Raw genomic sequence first — 20271 nt, 5'->3', positions numbered from 1 at the left:
CATCATACGTATAAAGAACCACTAAGTAAAAGTTAAAGTATCAAGAACTGTGACATTTAGCCCAAGTTAGAGAAATTGGTTATATTACTAACTGTATGTATTTTGAGTGTTTGCTTATTAGTAACTTGCCTACCCTCTGCACCAGAAGGAATATTAAAAACAAGGGGTAACAAGGTGTGGAGCTGGATAAATACAGCAGGCCAAGCAGCATCTTCGGAGCAGGAAAGCTGACGTTTTGGGCCGAGACCCTTCATCAGAAATCGGACAGGGGACGAGGGTTCTGAAATAAATAGGGAGAGAGGGGGAGGCGGATCGAAGATGGATAGATGAGAAGATAGGTGGAGAGGAGACAGACAAGTTAAAGAGGCGGGGATGGAGCCAGTAAAGGTCAATGTAGATGGGGAGGTAGGGAGGAAATAGGTCAGTCCGGGGAGGATTTGTCCTCGGCTGCTTTGGGAAGCGAGAAATGCGATTGCTTCGCCACTTGCGAAGATCTTTGCATCCTCGCTCTCCACTGGAGTCGTACCTGAGGACTGGAGAGAGGCAAATGTAATTCCTCTCTTCAAGAAAGGAAATAGGGAAATCCCCGGCAATTATAGACCGGTAAGTCTCACGTCTGTCGTCTGCAAGGTGTTAGAAAGGATTCTGAGGGATAAGATTTATGACCATCTGGAAGAGCATGGCTTGATCAAATACAGTCAACACGGCTTTGTGAGGGGTAGGTCATGCCTTACAAACCTTATCGAGTTTTTTGAGGATGTGACTAGTAAGGTTGATGAGGGTCAAGCTGTGGATGTGGTGTATATGGACTTCAGTAAGGCATTTGATAAGGTTCCCCATGGAAGGCTCATTCAGAAGGTCAGGAGGAATGGGATACAGGGGAACTTAGCTGCTTGGATACAGAATTGGCTGGCCAACAGAAGACAGCGAGTGGTAGTAGAAGGAAAATATTCTGCCTGGAAGTCAGTGGTGAGTGGGGTTCCACAGGGCTCTGTCCTTGGGCCTCTACTGTTTGTAATTTTTATTAATGACTTGGACGAGGGAATTGAAGGATGGGTCAGCAAGTTTGCAGACGACACAAAGGTCGGAGGTGTCGTTGACAGTGTAGAGGGCTGTTGTAGGCTGCAGCGGGACATTGACAGGATGCAGAGATGGGCTGAGAGGTGGCAGATGGAGTTCAACCTGGATAAATGCGAGGTGATGCATTTTGGAAGGTCGAATTTGAAAGCTGAGTACAGGATTAAGGATAGGATTCTTGGCAGCGTGGAGGAACAGAGGGATCTTGGTGTGCAGATACATAGATCCCTTAAAATGGCCACCCAAGTGGACAGGGTTGTTAAGAAAGCATATGGTGTTTTGGCTTTCATTAACAGGGGGATTGAGTTTAAGAGTCGTGACATCTTGTTGCAGCTCTATAAAACTTTGGTTAGACCGCACTTGGAATACTGCGTCCAGTTCTGGGCGCCCTATTATGGGAAAGATGTGGATGCTTTGGAGAGGGTTCAGAGGAGGTTTACCAGGATGCTGCCTGGACTGGAGGGCTTATCTTATGAAGAGAGGTTGACTGAGCTCGGTCTCTTTTCATTGGAGAAAAGGAGGAGGAGAGGGGACCTAATTGAGGTATACAAGATAATGAGAGGCATAGATAGAGTCGATAGCCAGAGACTATTTCCCAGGGCAGAAATGGCTAGCACGAGGGGTCATAGTTTTAAGCTGGTTGGTGGAAAGTATAGAGGGGATGTCAGAGGCAGGTTCTTTACGCAGAGAGTTGTGAGAGCATGGAATGCGTTGCCAGCAGCAGTTGTGGAAGCAAGGTCATTGGGGTCATTTAAGAGACTGCTGGACATGCATATGGTCACAGAAATTTGAGGGTGCATCCATGAGGATCAATGGTCGGCACAACATTGTGGGCTGAAGGGCCTGTTCTGTGCTGTACTGTTCTATGTTCTATGTTCTATGTTCTATGATGGGCAGGTCAAGGGGGTGGGATGAGGTTAGTAGGTAGGAAGTGAGGGTGTGGCTTGAGGTGGGAGGAGGGGATAGGTGAGAGGATGAACAGGTTAGGGAGGCAGGGACGTACTGGGCTGGTTTTGGAATGCGGTGGTCGGAGGGGAGATTTTGAAGCTTGTGAAATCCACATTGATACCATTGGGCTGCAGGGTTCCCAAGCAGAATATGAGTTGCTGTTCCTGAAACCTTCGGGTGGCATCGCTGTGGCACTGCAGGAGGCCCAGGATGGACATGTCGTCTGAGGAACGGGAGGGGGAGTTGAAAAGGTTTGCGACTGGGAAGTGCAGCTGTTTATTGCGAACTGAGTGTAGGTGTTCTGCAAAGCGGTCCTTGCGTGGGCCCAAGGCATGCCTGGCTCTTTATAGGTTACGTGGAACAATCCCCCTTCTGCACCTACACTGGCCCTAAATCCCACCTCTTCCTCCGTCACATGGATGACTGTATCAGCACCACCTTGTGCTACCACAAGGAGCTCAAACAGTTCATCCACTTCACCAACATTTTCCACCCCAACCTCAAGGTTACCTGGACTATCTCTACCACCTCCCTCATTGCAACTTCCTGGGCCTCTTTATCTCCATCTCAGGCAACCACCTCGAAAGCGATATCCATTTCAAGCCCACCGACTCCCACAGCTACCCAGAACACATGTCCTCGACTGTGTCTCCCGCATTTCCCACAACTCATCCCTCACACTCCATCCCCGCAATAACCGACGAAAGAGAATTCCCCTCATCCTCACATACCACCCCACCAACCTCCGGATCCAACATATCATCCTTCGACACTTCCGCCATCTGCAATCCGACCCCAACAGCAGACATTTTGCCCTCCCCACCCTTGTCTGCATTCCAGAGGGACCACTCTCTCTGTGAATCCCCTTGTCCATTCCACACTCCCCTCCAGCCCCACCACACCCGGCACTTATCCTGCAACCGCAGGAAGTGCTAAACCTGTCCCCATACCTCCTCCCTCACCTCCATCCCAGGCCCCAAGAAGTATTTCCACATCAAGCAGAGGTTTACTTGCACATCTGCTAATGTGGTATACTGCATCCGCTGCACCCGTTGTGGCCTCCTGTGCATCGGGGAAACCAAGTGGAGGCTTGGGGATCGCATTGCAGAAGACCTATGCTCGGTTCGCAATAAATAACTGCACCTCCCAGTCACGAACCATTTCAAATCCCCCTCCCATTCCTCAGACAACATGTCCAACCTGGGCCTCCTGCAGTGCCACAACGACGCCACCCAAAGGTTGCAGGAACAGCAACTCATATTCTGCTTGGGAACCCTGCAGCCCAATAGTATCATTGTGGATTTCACAAGCTTCAAAATCTCCCCTCTCCACCACCGCATCCCAAAACCAGCCCAGCACATCCCCGCCTCCCTAACCTGTTCTTCCTCTCACCTATCCCCTCCTCCCACCTCAAGCCTTACCCCCATTTCCTACTGACTAACCTTATCCCACCCCCTTAACCTGTCCGTCCTCCACGGGCTGACCTATTTCCTCCCTACCTCCCCACCTACATTCACCTTTACAGGCTCCATCCCCACCTCTTTAACTTGTCTGTTTCCTCTCAACCTATCTTCTCCTCTATCTATCTTCGATCGGCCTCCCCTTCTCTCCCTATTTATTTCAGAACCCTCTTCCCCTCCCCCATTTCTGATAAAGGGTCTAGACCCGAAACGTCAGCTTTCCTGCTCTAAGATGCTGCTTTGCCTGCCGTGGTATTCCTTGTTATCTTGGATCCTCCAGCATCTGCAATTCCTATTATATCTTAAAGAAAAGGGAATTGCACGCAAATATCTTTTTGTACATCTTGTACCCCTATACCAAACGAGCTGATATTTCTAGTTGTTGGATTTTCTCCCACATTCCCACACAATCCAAAGGGGATATCCCCTTAAGACCTACCTCTTTTAATGTAACTGAAAAGGCAGAATGGATAATTCACGAGAACACCTCCTCGGAGGCACTAGAATAGCACTCATCAGCAAGGACAGGGGTATATTGGGTGTCTATTGCCCACAAGTAATGGGAGTCAGCAGGTTACAACCTGGCACCTTTCAGAGGTGGTATCTGCTTAATTACAACACGTCACAACAACCCCCATTTGTGACCCTTGCTGACACCTCTGGAATGGGGTGACCAGAGGGAAGGATATGTTTATGTAGAACCCAGACAGGAGAGTAGACAATGGAATACAGCAAGTGTTTCCAATATTGGAATGTAACCCAGGGCACTGATCCCACCCTCCTGTCATTCCAAAACCTCACCAGCAAAGGTACTTTCCAGCAAAGGTGGTACCCCGAGATAATAACTAGCATTATTCCTTTAGCACTTACTTTGTGTGTGGCCACAAGGCCTACGCCCAGTTACCCCCATCATAGACCAGATCATGTTACTTGAATTATGTCGCCCCCTTTGTCCATCATACATTCTCCATGTCCGAAATATACAACAAGGAAAAGTTTAAGAGAGCTGTCACGGAAACTGGCAAGGGAATCCATTAACATGGCAGCTGTCCTAAAATAAGTAGCCAATGATACATCCCAAGCTTTAGATAAGATTAGCACTGAAATAGTGGCCATCTAGAAAACAGCTTCGCAGAACAGGATCACCCTTGATTCAACATCAGCAGAGAAATGAGGCACCTGCGTTCTGATCAGAGCAGAGTGCTGTATCTAGATCACCGACAATTCTGAAGGAATCACTGACCTTGCAAGGAAGAAATGGATAAACTAAAACAACCCCCAATCCTCCTCTCTGTGGAGTTGAGCAATGAGCTGGCTGAAATCCTTTGGAACCTCCCTGGTGCAGGGTATAGTGTTATTCATAGTGTTATTCTAATTTTCATACTGTTTGTTTTTGTTAATCAAATGTTGCTGCCAACAAGTGGCTTCTGCACAGCCCTGCAGGTTAGGCTCCTGAAAGATAGGCGACCTGTGAGGTAATCATTCTTGAAGAGAAAACCTGTTTTGTATGTGTAACTCCGTACTTGCACGCTTTGTGAACTGCTTAAGGGGCAATCAAAGGGGGCTTGTTAGGGCTGCCCTTGACAGAGTTAAGGGGAAATCAAAGGGGGTTTGTTATCGCAGCCCTTGACAGAGTGGCACAACATGGCCAACAACTGCTGTAACTAACTCTGCAGAATATGGCTGACGATAGTTAAAGCATATGGAAAAATATTTACTTAATGTAGTCTCAGCAAGTCGAATAATAGCAGGTCTGCTTAGTCAAAGTTACTGCCTTAAATGAGATAGAATATGCAGCTGGCAAATGTTATCTATTGTGAAAAGCTTCAAGGAGAAACATAATAATGTCTGTGAAAATATCATGACCAGGCCTGGGCCACCAGTATGTCCATTTCTTTAAAAAGATGTAGCAGACAGCCAGTCACAGAAGGATAGCCCAGCTCAACTGACCAACAATATCAAAAGGGGAGGCATGTGCGCTCTAAGTTTTAACTGTAAACAATGTGAAGTTTTTGTGTGCCTATTGCAAAGAAAATTTGAAGCTGTAACAAAGTTGTACCAAAATAAAGTTGTACCTGAATCTACCACCGAATCCGGACTCTCATTGGAAAATACAAAATCTAACAGGGAGGGACAACTAAAGATGATTTAAAGTGAAGATCACCACCCAAAAATGAGGGGCAAGGTTGAGAAGGTGGTTAACTTCAACCAGTATGGAAATAAAACCCATGCTGTTGGTATCACCTGCGTCACAAACCAGTTGTTCAGTCAACTGAGATAACCTGACTCCAATAAACAGTAACCAAAAACTATAATGATATCAAAGGATATGGAGATGATTTGGAATCTGACTTGTCAGTAATTCCATCAGTTGGGGTCCTAACATTGTCTATTGAAGTAGTGTATAGCTGGTGCTGGTTTTACTTTGTGTATTTCCCCAAAAATCTTAAAGCTTTAAATCATGAGTGCAATTTACTTTTGGACACCGGGAATTCAATTTTTTTTTCATGCCCAAGATAAAAAATCTCAACATTGAGTTTTCTTTTAACCAGTTAATTTTACGAATGGAAAATTTATCAATAATTGACCTTATGAAAGAATATTAAGACTGCCATTTGTAAATGACTTGGAATATTTGTCTGCTGAGGAACTTAACAGCATATAAAAGAGGCTGTAGATGAGTCACCACCTGATAGATGATTTTGGAGAATTATGACATCATGGTATATAAGAAATTGTTGCAAATTTGGTTTGGCCGTCATTGAAACTTGGTTGAGAGACGGTCAGGATTGGCAGCTCAATACTCCAGGAAATGGGATGTTCAAGCAGGACAGGGAGGGAAGTAAAAGAGGAAGGGTTGTTGCAAAAGTGATCAGGGAATCAATTGCAGCAATACAAAGAGATGATATCTTAAAAAGCTCCCCAAATGAAGCCAAGTGTGTAAATTTAAATGAAAAAAAATAACAATCACATTGCTGGGAGTATATCACAGGCACCCACTACAGGTGAAGAGTCCAAGTGAAATAGAAGAGCCCAGATGAAGGCAAATTTCAGAGAAGTGTAAAAGTAATAAGGAAGTGACAGTAGAGGATTTGAACTTCCCCAACGTTATCTAGGATAGTAATAGAATGAAAGATTTAGAGGGAGTAGAATTCTTGAAATTCCACCAGAAGAGATTTAAGCCAATATGTAGATGGCCCTACAAGGGAGGGGATGGTCCTGGACTTAATTTTAGGTATTATAGCCAGGCAAGTGGAAGAAGCATCAGTAGAGGAACCTTCTGCAGAACTGTTCTTCAGTTAATGAAATGTTAACTCTGCTTTCTCTCCACAGATGCTACCAGACCTGCTAAGTTTATCCAGCAATTTCTGTTCTTATGTGTGTCAATGACCGCAATGCATTTGACATTATCTAATTGGACTTCAGCAAGGCTTTTAATAAGGTCCTATATGGAAGAGCAAAGGTAACTGCCCATTGGATCCAATGAAATTTGGCTAATTGAGTCCAAAATTGACTGAGTAGCAGGAAGCAAGGGAGGTGGTTGAGGGGCACTTTTGTGACAGCAAACTTGTGTCTAGTGGGATTTCACAGTAATCAGTGTTGGGGACCATAGACAATTTGAACTTGAATGTAGAAGGGTTGATCAGTTTACTTCGTAGATGATACGAAAATTGGTGTGGTAGTGAATAGTAAGGAAATGGTCCTTGCTTATAGGAGGATATAGATGAGCTAGTCAGATGAACTGGTCAATGGCAAAAATGTGATGATATGTGCTTTGACAGGGATTTGTCTGTCTGTGTTTTCTTGAAGATGTGTCTGCTCCATGGAAGGCAGCATAAATAGCTTTGGGTTGCTTTTAACATGAATGAAAGATGGATAAGTGGGTGAAGTCAGGCTTACACAGTCCCAGGGTTTGAGCTTTTGGTTTCAGATGTGTAAGTTAGGGTTTGGGAGTAAAACTAGCGCTCTCTCTCTCTCTCTCTCTTTGCTGCTGTAGCAAAAGCTTGAGCTCTCTCTCTGCTGCTAGATTCATGCTTTAAATTGTTACTTTCTCCTGAATAGAGAACATCAAGTAAGGTAAATCTGTTTTGCTGTATTTTCCTTTGCCAAGGGTGTGTTTATGTGATACTGCTATATTGGAACTAATACTGAGTAGTAGTTAAGTAATATATTGTATCATTAAGTCTTTTAATCAAGTTAAAGTTATGCCAATTTTTTTTGTTCGTATTTTAACTGTAGTGTAAGAACAAAGTATGCTTTGCTTAAAGTCTTGTAGCTTGAACAGTCGGATAACATCTGGAACACAGCAGCTTACGCTTGCGTTTCGGTAACATAAAAGTTAGGGTCGAAGCAACCTCTTTGGTATGTTTTGAAGGGGGCTTGTTTTGGTCCATAACAAACTGGAGGCTTGTCTGGGATCAAAATATCTAATACCATGTTGGGTTTAAGATTTTTGGATTCGAAGACAATTGGTCAGTGTTGGTGTTCTCTTTTCAGAAATTGCATTCATTTGGTTTACTTTAGAACATAGAACATAGAACAGCATAGTACAGTACAGAACCTTCGGTCCACAACGTTATGTTGAACTTTTACCCCAAACCTAAAGTCTATCTAACCTCCACCCCTACCTTACACTACCATCCACATACCTATCTAATAGCCGCTGAAATGTCACTAATGAGGCCAACTCCACTACCCTCTCCGGCAATGCAGTCCATGCCCCGACCACTCCATGAGTAAAGAACATACCTCTGATGTCTCCCCTATATCCAAACTCATTCACTTTAAAACTATGCCCCCTTGTAATAGCCACCTCCACCCGAGGAAAAAGTCTCTGGTGTCCAGTCTATCTATACTTCTGATCATTTTGTACAACTCTATCAAGTCACCTCTTATCCTTCACTGTTCTAAAGAGAAAAGCTCAAGCTCTCTCAACCTTTCCTCGTAAGACCTTCCCTCCGTTCCAGGCAAAATCCTGGTAAATCTCCTCTGTGCCTTTTCCAACACTTCCACATCTTTCCTGTCATGAGGCAACCAGAACTGGACACAATACTCCAGATGTGGCCTAACCGGGTTTTGTATAGCTGGAGCATACCTTCATGGATCCTGAACTCAATCCTTCTGTTAATGAAAACTAACACACCATACGCCTTCTTAACAACTCTATCCACCTGGGTGGAAGCTTTCAGGGAAGTGTGGACATGAACCCCAAGATCCCTCTGCTCCTCCACATTGCTAAGAAACTTTCCATTAACCCTGCATTCTACTTTCAAATTTGTCCTTCCAAAATGAATCACTTCACACTTTTCAGGGGTACACTCCATCTGCCACGTTTCAGCCCAGCTCCGTATCCTATCAATGTCCCTTTGTAACCTAGAACAGCTGTCCGCACTATCTACAACTCGATCCACCTTCGTATCATCCGCGAACTTACTAATCCACCCTTCCACTCCTACATCCAGATCATTTACAAAAATCACAAATAGGAGAGGACCCGAACAGATCCTGTGGTACACCACTCATAACTGAGCACCATGTCGAATAATTTCCGTCCACTGCCACCCTTTGTCTTCCAACGGTCAGCCAATTCTTGCCACCCAGGTTGACAGGGTTGTCAAGAAGGCGTACGGTGTGTTAGATTTTATTGGTAGAGGGATTGAGTCTCGAAGCCATGAGGTCATGTTGCAGCTGTACAAAACTCTGGTGCGGCCGCACTTGGGAGTATTGCCTACAGTTCTGGTCGCCGCATTATAGGACAGATGTGGAACCATTGGAAAGGGTGCAGAGGAGATTTACCAGGATGTTGCCTGGTATGGAGGGAAGGTCTTATGAGAAAAGGCTGAGGGACTTGAGGCTGTTTTCGTTAGAGAGAACAAGTTAAGAGGTGACTTAGTTGAGACATACAAGATGATCAGAGGATCAGGTAGGGTGGACAGTCAGTGCCTTTTTCCTTGGATGGTGTTAGCTAGCATGAGGGGACATAGCTTTAAATTGAAGGGTGATAGATATAGGACAGATGTCAGAGGTAAGTCCTTTACTCATAGAGTAGTAAGGGTGTGGAATGCCCTGCCTGCAACAGTAGTAGGCTCACCAACTTAAAGGGCATTTAAATGGTCATTGGATAAAAATATGGATGATAATGGAATAGTGTAGGTTAGATGGGCTTCAGATTGGTTTCACAGGTCGGCACAACATCAAGGGCCGTAGGGCCTGTACCGCGCTTCTATGTTCAATCTGCCACATTTTCCCCTATCCCATGCCTCCTTACTTTCTGCATGAGCCTACCATTGGGGAGCCTTATCAACCACTTACTTAAATCGATGTATACCACATCCACTGCTCTACCTTCATCCAAGTGTTCGGTCACCTCTTCAAAGAACTCAATAAGGTTGTGAGGTATGATCTACCCCTCACAAATCCATACTGACTATCATGAACCAAACTGTGCCTATCCAAGTGATCATAAATCCTACCTCTCAGAGCCCTTTCCAATAATGTGCCCACCGCTCAAGTAAGACAAACTGGCCTGTAGTTTCTGGGGTTATCCCTATTCCCTTTTTTGAACAAGGGAGAGACATTTGCCACTCTCCAATCTTCCAGCACAATACCCATCGCCAAAGACCCTACGATCTCTTCCCTCACTTCCCATAGAATCCTTGGATGAATACCAACAGGCCCAAGGGACTTATCTATCTTCAAGTTCCTCAAAATTCCTCGTACATCTTCCTTACTAACATTGACCCTCTCTAGACTATCAGCCTGCTTCACACTGTCCTCCCTTACAACTAAGTCCCTCTCAGTTGTAAATACTGAAGGAAAGTATTCATTAAGGACCTCTCGTATCTCTAGACTCCGTGCACAAATTCCCTTTACAATCCTTAGTTAGCCCTACCCTTGCTCTGGTCATTCCCTTATTCGTCATTAACATGTAAAAAGCCTTGGGGTTTTCCTTGATCCTGTTGGACAAGGTTTTCTCATGCCCCCTTACTGCTCTCCTAAGCCCTTTCTTCAGCTCCTTCCTGGCTACCTTGTATCCCTCTATAGCCTTTTCCAATCCTTGTTTCCTAAACCTTATATAAGCATCCTTCTTCCTCTTAACCAGGCATTCAACTTGTCTTGAGAACCAAGGGTCCCTCATTCGACCGCACCTTCCCTGCCTGCTAGGGACAAACATATAGAGCACACGCAGCATACATTCCTTAAACAATCTCCACATTTGTACAGTGCTCTTCCCTGACAGCATCTGTTCCCATTTTATATGACCCAGTTATTGCCTAACAGAATTATAATTACCCTTCCCGCAATTATAAACCTTACCCTGTTCTATGTGCCTATCCTTTTCCATATCATTCTCAAACTGCCTTTCAGTAGCTACTCAGGGAACACTGGCAGATAACTTTATCTGAAATAGCAAAGGAAATTTTGGCTTTCATGACACAAATGGACTTTACCAGTTTAAAGTCATGCCATTTGGTATGAAGAATGTGCCAGCCACATTTCAAAGAGTAACCAATAGGTCATTTTGGGGTTACCCAATTGTGTGGTGTATCTAGATGATCTGGTGATGAAGATGAGTTAGGTGGGGCAGGATCAGGTGGAGATAATGGGTCGACCAGGGCAGTCTGATTTGTGGATTTTGGGAAGGAGATAGAAGCGGGCGGTGCGGGTTTGGGGAACGATGAGGTTAGAGGCTGTGGCTGGGAGGTCACCTGAGGTGATGAGGTTGTGGATGGTTTGGGAGATAATGGTTACCTGGATCATCTCTGATTCCTCTCTCATTTACCTGGACCATCTTTGACACCTCTCTCTCATTCCGGCACCTCTCTGTCTCCAGCTCTGGCATCTACCTGGAAACCGATATCCATTTTAAGCCCGCTGACTCCCACAACTACCTAGCATATGCCTCCTTTCACCCGCCTTCCCGTAAAAAGGCCATCCCCTATACCTCCGCTGCATCTGCTCCCGAAATGAGGCATTCCACCCCCGAAAATCACCAACACCTTCCACCCCAACCTTCAGTTCACCTGGGCCATCTCCAGCACATTCCTAACCTTCCTGGACCTCTCAGTCTCCAACTCAGGCAACCAGCTTGTAACTGATGTCCATTTCAAGCCCACCGACTCCCACAGCTACCTAGAATACACCTCCTCCCACCCACCCTCCTGCAAAAATTCCATCCCCTATTCCCAATTCCTCCGCCTCCGCCGCATCTGCTCCCACGATGAGGCATTCCACTCCCGCACATCCCAGATGTCCAAGTACTTCAAGGACCGCTACTTTCCCCCCACAGTGGTCGAGAATGCCCTTGACCGCGTCTCCCGCATTTCCCGCAACACATCCCTCACACCCCGCTCCCACCACAACCAGCCAAAGAGGATCCCCTTCCTTCTCACAACGCCACCCCACCAACCTCCGGATACACCGCATCATCCTCCGACACTTCCGCCATCTACAATCTGATCCCACCACCCAAGACATTTTTCCATCCCCACCCTTGTCTGCTTTCCGGAGAGACCACTCTCTCCGTGACTCCCTTGTTCGCTCCACACTGCCCTCCAACCCCACCACACCCGGCACCTTCCCCAGCAGCCGCAGGAAATGCTACACTTGCCCCCATACCTCCTCCCTCACCCCTATCCCAGGCCCCAAGATGACTTTCCATATTAAGCAGAGGTTCACCTGCACATCTGCCAATGTGGTATACTGCATCCACTGTACCCGGTGTGGCTTCCTCTACATTGGGGAAACCAAGCAGAGGCTTGGGGACCGCTTTGCAGAACACCTCCGCTCGGTTCGCAATAAACAACTGCACCTCCCAGTTGCAAACCATTTCAACTCCCCCTCCCATTCTTTAGATGACATGTCCATCATGGGCCTCCTGCAGTGCCACAATGCTGCCACCCGAAGGTTGCAGGAACAGCAACTCATATTCCGCTTGGGAACCCTGCAGCCCAATGGTATCAATGTGGACTTCACCAGCTTCAAAATCTCCCCTTCCCCCACCGCATCCCAAAATCAGCCCAGTTCGTCCCCTCCCCCCACTGCACCACACAACCAGCCCAGCTCTTCCCCTCCACCCACTGCATCCCAAAACCAGTCCAACCTGTCTCTGCCTCCCTAACCTGTTCTTCCTCTCACCCATCCCTTCCTCCCACCCCAAGCCGCACCTCTATCCCCTACCTACTAACCTCATCCCACCTCCTTGACATGTCCGTCTTCCCTGGACTGACCTATCCCCTCCCTCCCTCCCCACATATACTCTCCTCTCCACCTATCTTCTTTTCTCTCCATCTTCGGTCCGCCTCCCCCTCTCTCCCTATTTATTCCAGAACCCTCACCCCATCCCCCTCTCTGATGAAGGGTCTAGGTCCAACACCCCAGCTTTTGTGCTCCTGAGATGCTGCTGGGCCTGCTGTGTTCATCCAGCCTCACATTTTATTATCCCAGATGTCCTCTTTGTTCAAAAACCGCGACTTCCCCTCCACAGTGATCGAAAATGCCCTCCTGTGCCTCCTGCATTTCCCACAACTCATCCCTCAGACCCCCATCCTCAATAATAACCAAAACAGAATCCTCCTCGTTCTCACGTACCATCACACCAACCTCCAAATCCAACGCACCATCCTCCGACATTTCCGCTATCTGCAATCCGACCCCACTACCAAAGACATTTTTCCCTCCCCACCCTTATGTTCTTTCCAGAGGGGCCACTCTCTCTGTGACTCCCTTGTCCGCTCCACACTCCCCTCCAGCCCCACCACCCCTCGCACTTTTCCCTGCAACCGAAGCAAGTGCTACACCTGCCCCTATACCTCCCCCCTCATCCGCATCCCAGGGCCTAAGAAGACTTTTCACATCAAACCGATGTTCACTTGCACATCTGTTAATGTGATAGTATCCGCTGTTCCTGTTGTGGCCTCCTCTACATCGGAGAAACCAAACGGAGGCTTGGGGACTGCTTTGCAGAACACCTACACTCAGTTTGCAACAAACAACTACACCTCCCAGTCGCGAACCATTTCAACTATCCCCCCACCCCCAGCCAAATCCTCGGACCACATGTCCATCCTGCGCCTCCCGCATTGCCACAATGACGCCACCCAAAAGATGCACGAACAGCATCTCATATTTCGCTGCAGCCCAAGGGTATCAATATGGACTTCACAAGCTTCAAAATTTCCCCTCCCCCAACCACATGCCAAAACCAGCCCAGTTAGTGCCGCCTCCCTAACCATTCCTTCCACCTCAAGCCCCACCCCCATCCCCTACCCACTAACCTCATCCTGCCCCCGTGACCTGTCCGTCTCCCTGGACTGAACTATCCCCTCCCTAACTCCCCACCTACATTCACCTTCGCTGGCTCTAACTCCACCTCTTTGACCTGTCTGTCTCCTCTCAGCTTATCTTCTCCTTTGTCCATCTTCTATCTGCTTCCCCCATCTCCCTGTTTATTTCAGAATCCCCTTCTCCCTCTCCCATTTCTGAAGAAGGGTCCTGACCCGAAACGTCAAGCTTTCCTGCTCCTCTGATGTTGCTTGGCCTGCTGTGTTCATCCAGCTTCACACCGGGTTATCTTGAATAGACTGGGGTTGTTTTCCTTACAGCAAAGGAGATTCAGGGGTATATGTTTAAGATGTATTAATTATGAGTGGCATAGGCACTTTTCTCCTCAGTGACGGAATCAATAACCAGGGTCATATACATCATACAAGGGTGAAAGGTTTAGAGGAAACCTGATTTTTATTCTCTACCAGAGTATGGCAGGAATCTGGAACACACTGCATGTAAAGGAGACAGAGTCAGAAATCCTCACAGCTTGGAAGCATTTAGTTGTCTCATGATTGCAAGACTTACATGGCCATAGGCCAAGTGCTGGTTAATGGGATTGGAATTGTTATGTGTTTGTTTTTGACTGGTACAGACTTGATGGGCTGAATGGCCTTTTTAGTGCTATAGATCTCTCTAACTCTATGACTCGACAGTGCAAGCTGAACAGATGTGAAAATATGGTCAGTCTGATGGTGCTACATTGCTAGTATCACTGGCCCAGCAATCTAGAGGTCCAGGATAATGTTTTATGTGCATAGGGTAAACTCTCACCTTAACAGCTGATGCAATTGAAGTTCAATAAAAAAAATCTGCATAAAGCAATTTTCAGTCATGATGTTCACAAAAACTAGCCTCAATTGTCATAAAATTCAATCCGGGTTACTTCCTTTAGGGAAGAAAATCTGCTATCTTTACCTGGTCTAGCCAGCATGTGATTCCAAACCAACAATAATGCCCTCATGCAAGTCAACCAGTTCAAGGGCAATTATATATGGTCAACAAACTTAGATCTTTTCAGCGACGCCCATATCCTGTGAAAGAATGAAAACAAGAGGACCTGCATTCCCATCACACACTGTCTCTCAGCTCATTCATACACACCAATCTAATTTCACAGATAATACGATGAAAGAATACTGTTTGAAGTTCCCTTAATTGGCTATTATCTGACTAAACAAAGCAATCACTGAAGAATTTTTTAATGACAATTGCTTCCTGAAAATGTGAAGTTTATCATTTATAACCGCAGTTTCACAGCAGGCCAAAAGGACACTCTGGTTTCAAGTTTAAATGTGGGTAGCAAACCAGGAAACACTGTTCAAATGAAAGCCCAGCCAAGGTGAATTATAATAAATTCTTCATTGAATGGCATCCATACCGGTTCAAATCAACTTAGCTATGCAATGCACAGTCCCCAGTCATCAACTAAGTATCTGAGGCTGGTTTGGGAAGGGATTATTTTAGCCATTAGGGTACTTTCTGATTATGATGAGCATGTTTTTTCTGTCTGTGACTTCGGAGTCACTTCAAAGCCACAATCAGAATGAATTGAGGGCCAGGAGGAGGTTGGGATAAGCAAGGTCCAAAACTTTTTTATGGAGCTGGGAAGAGTACTACTTCTCACTCAGAGGGACAGCTAAAAATACATTGTTTAAACTTACTGGCTCGGCCTCTTCTGAACTATGTTCCAACTCCCAGTATGCAATTGGTATGAGGTAATGGGTGGCAGAGAATTAAAATTGGTTGCTATGTGAACTAGCCTCAGTTTGCGCTATACAAATGCCAGGCAATGACCATTTCCAACAACAGACAATCTAACTGTCAATTTTTGACATTCAATAGTGTCACTATTACTGAATCTTGACTAACAACATCCTGGAGCTTACTATTGACCAGATAATGAACTGGGCTAGCCATAAAATTATTGTGGCTACAACAGAAGGTTACAGGTTAGGAATCTTGTAGTGACTAACTTGCTTCCTCACTCCCCAAAGCCTGCCCACCATCTATACAGCACAGGAATACGATAGAATACCCCTCATTCGTCTGGATGAGTCCAGCATCCATACTCAACAAACGTGACACCATCCAGGGCAAAGCAACCCACTTGAATGGTGCCATAACCATAAACATTCAGTCCCTTCAGCACCAATTCTCAACTGATGAAGTAGCAGTGCGTACCATCCATAAGATGTACTGCAGACAATCACCAACACAACACCTTCCAAACCCATGACCACTCGGCAGACAAGGGCAGCAGATGCATGGTAACGTCACCAACTTCTCCAAGCCATTCAGCATCCAGACATGGAAATATATTGCTGTTCCTTCAGTCTTGCTGGGTTAAAATCCTGACTAATTAAAAGAAGATTGTAGCGGCATACCCTCATAGGGTTGTTGAAAGTCTGAGAAGCTCTTTCACTGAAGTTGAACTGATTGGGAATCTTTCTTTCCTGTCGTGGTCTTACTACTTCCTTCTCTTCTTCCTCTTCAGCTCCCTGTAAATTAATGTAGATTTTAAAAAATGCATGAAACGACTACATCTCAAGTACAGGTTTATGCTGAAGTATCATTTAATTAAGCTATGAATTAAAATTTTACGAACTTCTTTTCTTAGAGGTGATTTCTAACGTGTGAACAAATAAATAGGACTCTGCTACAAAACACACTACTAAGGAAGCGCTGCTTTTTCAGAAGTGCTGTCTCTCAGATCAAAATCTATCTGCTTGCTGAATGCAGATAAACCATATCAGAAAATATGAACTAACAAATTAGAAGCAGCAGTAGGATCCCGTGGACAATAATACCACGTTTGTAGAGAGTAAAACCATTGCAAATCACCATATTTTCTTATATTATAAGACCATAAGATGCAGAAGCAGAAATAGACCATTCATTTAGGGGAAGTGATAACTTAGTGGCATTATTGCCGGACTGTTAATCTGGGACCCAGGTTTGAATCCTGCCACAGCAGACGGTGGAATTCAATTGAACTGAATTCGGTAAAAATTTGGACTTATGAGTCGAGTGATGACCGTTGAACCATTGCTAATTGTCACGAAAACCACATCTAACTCACTAATGTCCATTAGGGAAGGACACTGCTGTCATGATGAATTACATGTGACTCTAGAGCCACAACAATGTAGTTGAGTCGTAACTGCCCTCTGGGCAATTAGGGATGGGCAATAAATGCTGGCCTAGCCCGCAACATCCTCGTCCTGTGAATGAATTTTTTAAAAATTGCAACTGACGAGAGGCCCACCCTGCTTAATCTGCCCTCATAAGACAGTACCTCAGTATCTGGTGCCAGTCTACTGAACCTTCTCTTCTGGCTTGCCTCCAAAGCCAGTGAATCTTTTCTTGGATAAGGAACACAAAACTGTTGGCAGTATTCCAACTGTGGTCTGACAAGTGCCTTATATAGTTTTAGCAAAAACTCTCTATGGTGTTCTATTTCCTTTGAAATAAAATTGCCTTCCCTATTATCCGCTGGACTTAGATGTTAGCTTTTTATGATTCATGAATGAGGACTTCCAAATACCTTTCTCAATTTAAATAATATCAGCTCATCCATTCTTCCTGCCAAAGTGCACAACTCACATGTTCCCACATTATAATCATCTGCCAAGTGCTTGCCCACTCATTTAGCCTATGTATATCCCTCAAGAAAATCTCTTTCTCGTCCTCATAACTTTCCTTTCCACCTATTTTTGTGTCATCTGCGAACTTGGCTACACTACATTCACTCTCCTGAAGCAGCCTATTGAGTGGTACCTTACCAAATGTATTCTGAAAATCCAAACAGAGTCAGAATCAGAGACATACGGCACAGAAACAGACCCTTTGGTCCAACTCGTCCATGCCAACCAAGTTTCCCAAACTAAACTAGTTCCACTGGCCCGAGTTTAGCCAATAACTCTTTAAACCTTTCCTATTCATGTACCTGTCTTAATGTCTTTAAATGCTAAAACTGTACTGGGATCTACCACTTCCTCTGGCAGTTCATTCCACATATAAGCTACTCTCTGTGTGAAAAGCTTGCCCATCAGACCTTTTAATCTTTCTTCTCTCGCCTTAAAAATATAGCGAGACAACAAGGTGCAGAGCTGGATGAACACAGCAGGCCCAGCAGCATCAGAGGAGCAGAAAGCTGATTTTTCCGGTCTGAACTGTTCTTCAGAAATGGGGGAAGGGAAGGGTATTCTGAAATAAATAGAGAAAGGGGGAAGTGGATAGAAGATGGATAAAGGAGAAGATAGGTGGAAAGGAGACAGGCAAGTCAAGGAGGCAGGGTTAAAGCCAGTAAAGGTGAGTGTAGGTGGGGAGTTAGGGAGGCTATAGGTCTGTCCAGGGAGGACGGGGAGGTCAAGGAGGCAGGTGAGGCTAGTAGGTAGGAGATGGGCCTAAAAAGCCCCACAGAGCTCCACACTTTGTTATCTCAGGTAAGGACAACAGTTTCCTTCTCTGAAGAGCATGAGTGAACCAGATGCGATTTTCCTTGACAATTGACAATGGATTCATGGTCATCATTAGACTCCTAATTCGAGTTCTTTTTTTTAAATTGAAGTCAAATTCCACCAGCTGACATGGCAGGACTTGAACCCAGGTTCCCAGAATATTATCTGGGTCGTTGGAATAACAGTGCAGCAATAATCTCCCCTATTTCAGCCTTATACTGTGAAGACAGATGCAAAGCATTTGATCAACGTCTCTATTTCTTGGTTCCTCATTATCATTACAACAGCCTCATTCCCAAAGGGGACAATGTTAACTTTGGCTACTCTTTTTTTTCAATATTTAAAGAAGTTCTGTCTGTCTTGATATTATGTGCAAGTTCAAGTTGAAAGTTTATCTTCTCCCTTTTTTTAACTTTTGTTGGTTTTTAAATACATGTCTCTTGTTTGGGACACACTGACTCAGAGTCTTTGGAACAAATTTCTCCAGCATTTTGGAAATGGGAGTGGGATGTAGTGGAACTACAAAATTGGGGATGCCGCATCAGAATGTTCTGCTGATCGATTTATTGGTTTAGGAGAAAATTCCCAAGCTTGGACTGCAAAAAAGGGGTTGCCTGCCTGCTTCAAGGAAACCAGCAGCCAATTTGGGTAATTAACCCAGCGAGCCTGACCCCCTACTTAGGGGTCAATCTTCAGGAGCCAAACAACTTACATTTATGCCCAAGTGCCCTTGAAGAGGAAGTATGCAGTGTCCACCAATCCTCTTGATGTCCATAGAGAGAGGTGGGCACCACAGATAGTAGTGTTTATCCCTCCTTCTAACTCGATTTTGATATAGTCCCCATCTTCTCCTTACTTCTTCCTCACCTTTGATTGTATGCCTTGCCCTTTATGGGCATTGCACATAAATTAATCAGCTGGAAAATTGGTGATTTCATAGTCATGGTTAATAGGTGACAACAAAATGCCACAGGTGATTTGGTAATGGGAAAATAGCAATATTCAGTTGTGTGTGAGAGCACTTTTGAACATTAAAAAAGAAATATGGCAACTGTTGATTAACTGCCATAAGAGCAGCCTGCTATAAGATGTGAGGTAGCCTTCCAATGACAGGACACAGTGGTGTCAGAGATGAAGGCTCCATGGTTCAGTGACCGATCACAGGGATGAAAGGCCTCAACCAGGATACACCAGAGGGGCTTTCCTTCCACTCTGATAACACTGCTGTCTTCAAACTTTTTTAATTGATTACTTCTCTGTGAGTAATTAAGACCTGCCTCTCCCAATGTCCTGCTCAATAACATGGCTATGAGCCCTCTGATTGAACATGAACCCATGCTTAATAGGATGGCAAGCTTGCAGGTAGCCTGCTGGAATTTTATCTCTGCAGATACGCTGATTACATGAGAATGTTCAGGATGGGGAGGCACAGCGGCTCAGTTGTTAGCACTGTTGCATCACAGCACAGTGACCCAGGTATGATTCCAGCCTTGAGTGTCTGTGTGGAGTTTGCACATGCTCCCTGTGTCAGCATGTTTCCTCCAAGTGCTCCAATTTCCTCTCACAGTCCGAAGGTGTGCAGGTTAGGTGGACTGGCCATAGTAAATTACCCATTGTGTCTAGTGATGTCCAGGTTAGACGGATTAGCCATAGGAAATGCAGGGCTACAGGGATAGGGTAGGAGTTGGGCCTGGGTGGCATGCTCTTCAGAGGGTCAGTGTGGACTCGATGGACTGAATGGTCTGCTTCCATACTGTAGAGATTCGATTCTATGATACCATTTTGGTACAGTAAGGTTCCAATGCCAGGGAAATCTAGCCCCTTGATCTGGAATTCAAGCAAAATGCTCTTTGACCTGCCTGACCTGAAGAGGGAGGAATATATAGATAGTTTTCTCTAGTGTACAGTCAGGCCTCAGAGGGAAGAACAGATGTACGAAGGGAAGTATGTGTGACTGTGAGTAAGAGACAAGACATGTGAAACCAAGGGGGGAGAGG

At 45.4% G+C, this 20271-nt stretch overlaps 1 protein-coding gene across 1 annotated transcript in view; it reads right to left on the bottom strand.

Moving 5' to 3' along the window:
- The window catches only part of dnai1.2 (dynein, axonemal, intermediate chain 1, paralog 2), a 244312-nt gene that overhangs the window by 164018 nt on the left and 60023 nt on the right, over positions 1-20271 (bottom strand). The window contains exon 7 of the mRNA XM_059651517.1: positions 16199-16312. Within this exon, the coding sequence (XP_059507500.1) occupies positions 16199-16312 (114 nt within the window). The remainder of the gene's footprint in view (positions 1-16198; positions 16313-20271) is intronic.

This window comes from Stegostoma tigrinum, chromosome 1 (assembly GCF_030684315.1).
Source record: "Stegostoma tigrinum isolate sSteTig4 chromosome 1, sSteTig4.hap1, whole genome shotgun sequence".
Taxonomy (NCBI): Eukaryota; Metazoa; Chordata; class Chondrichthyes; order Orectolobiformes; family Stegostomatidae; genus Stegostoma; species Stegostoma tigrinum.
The sequence above is the reverse complement of the archived record's forward strand: the minus strand, read 5'-3'. Positions and strand labels throughout refer to the sequence as shown.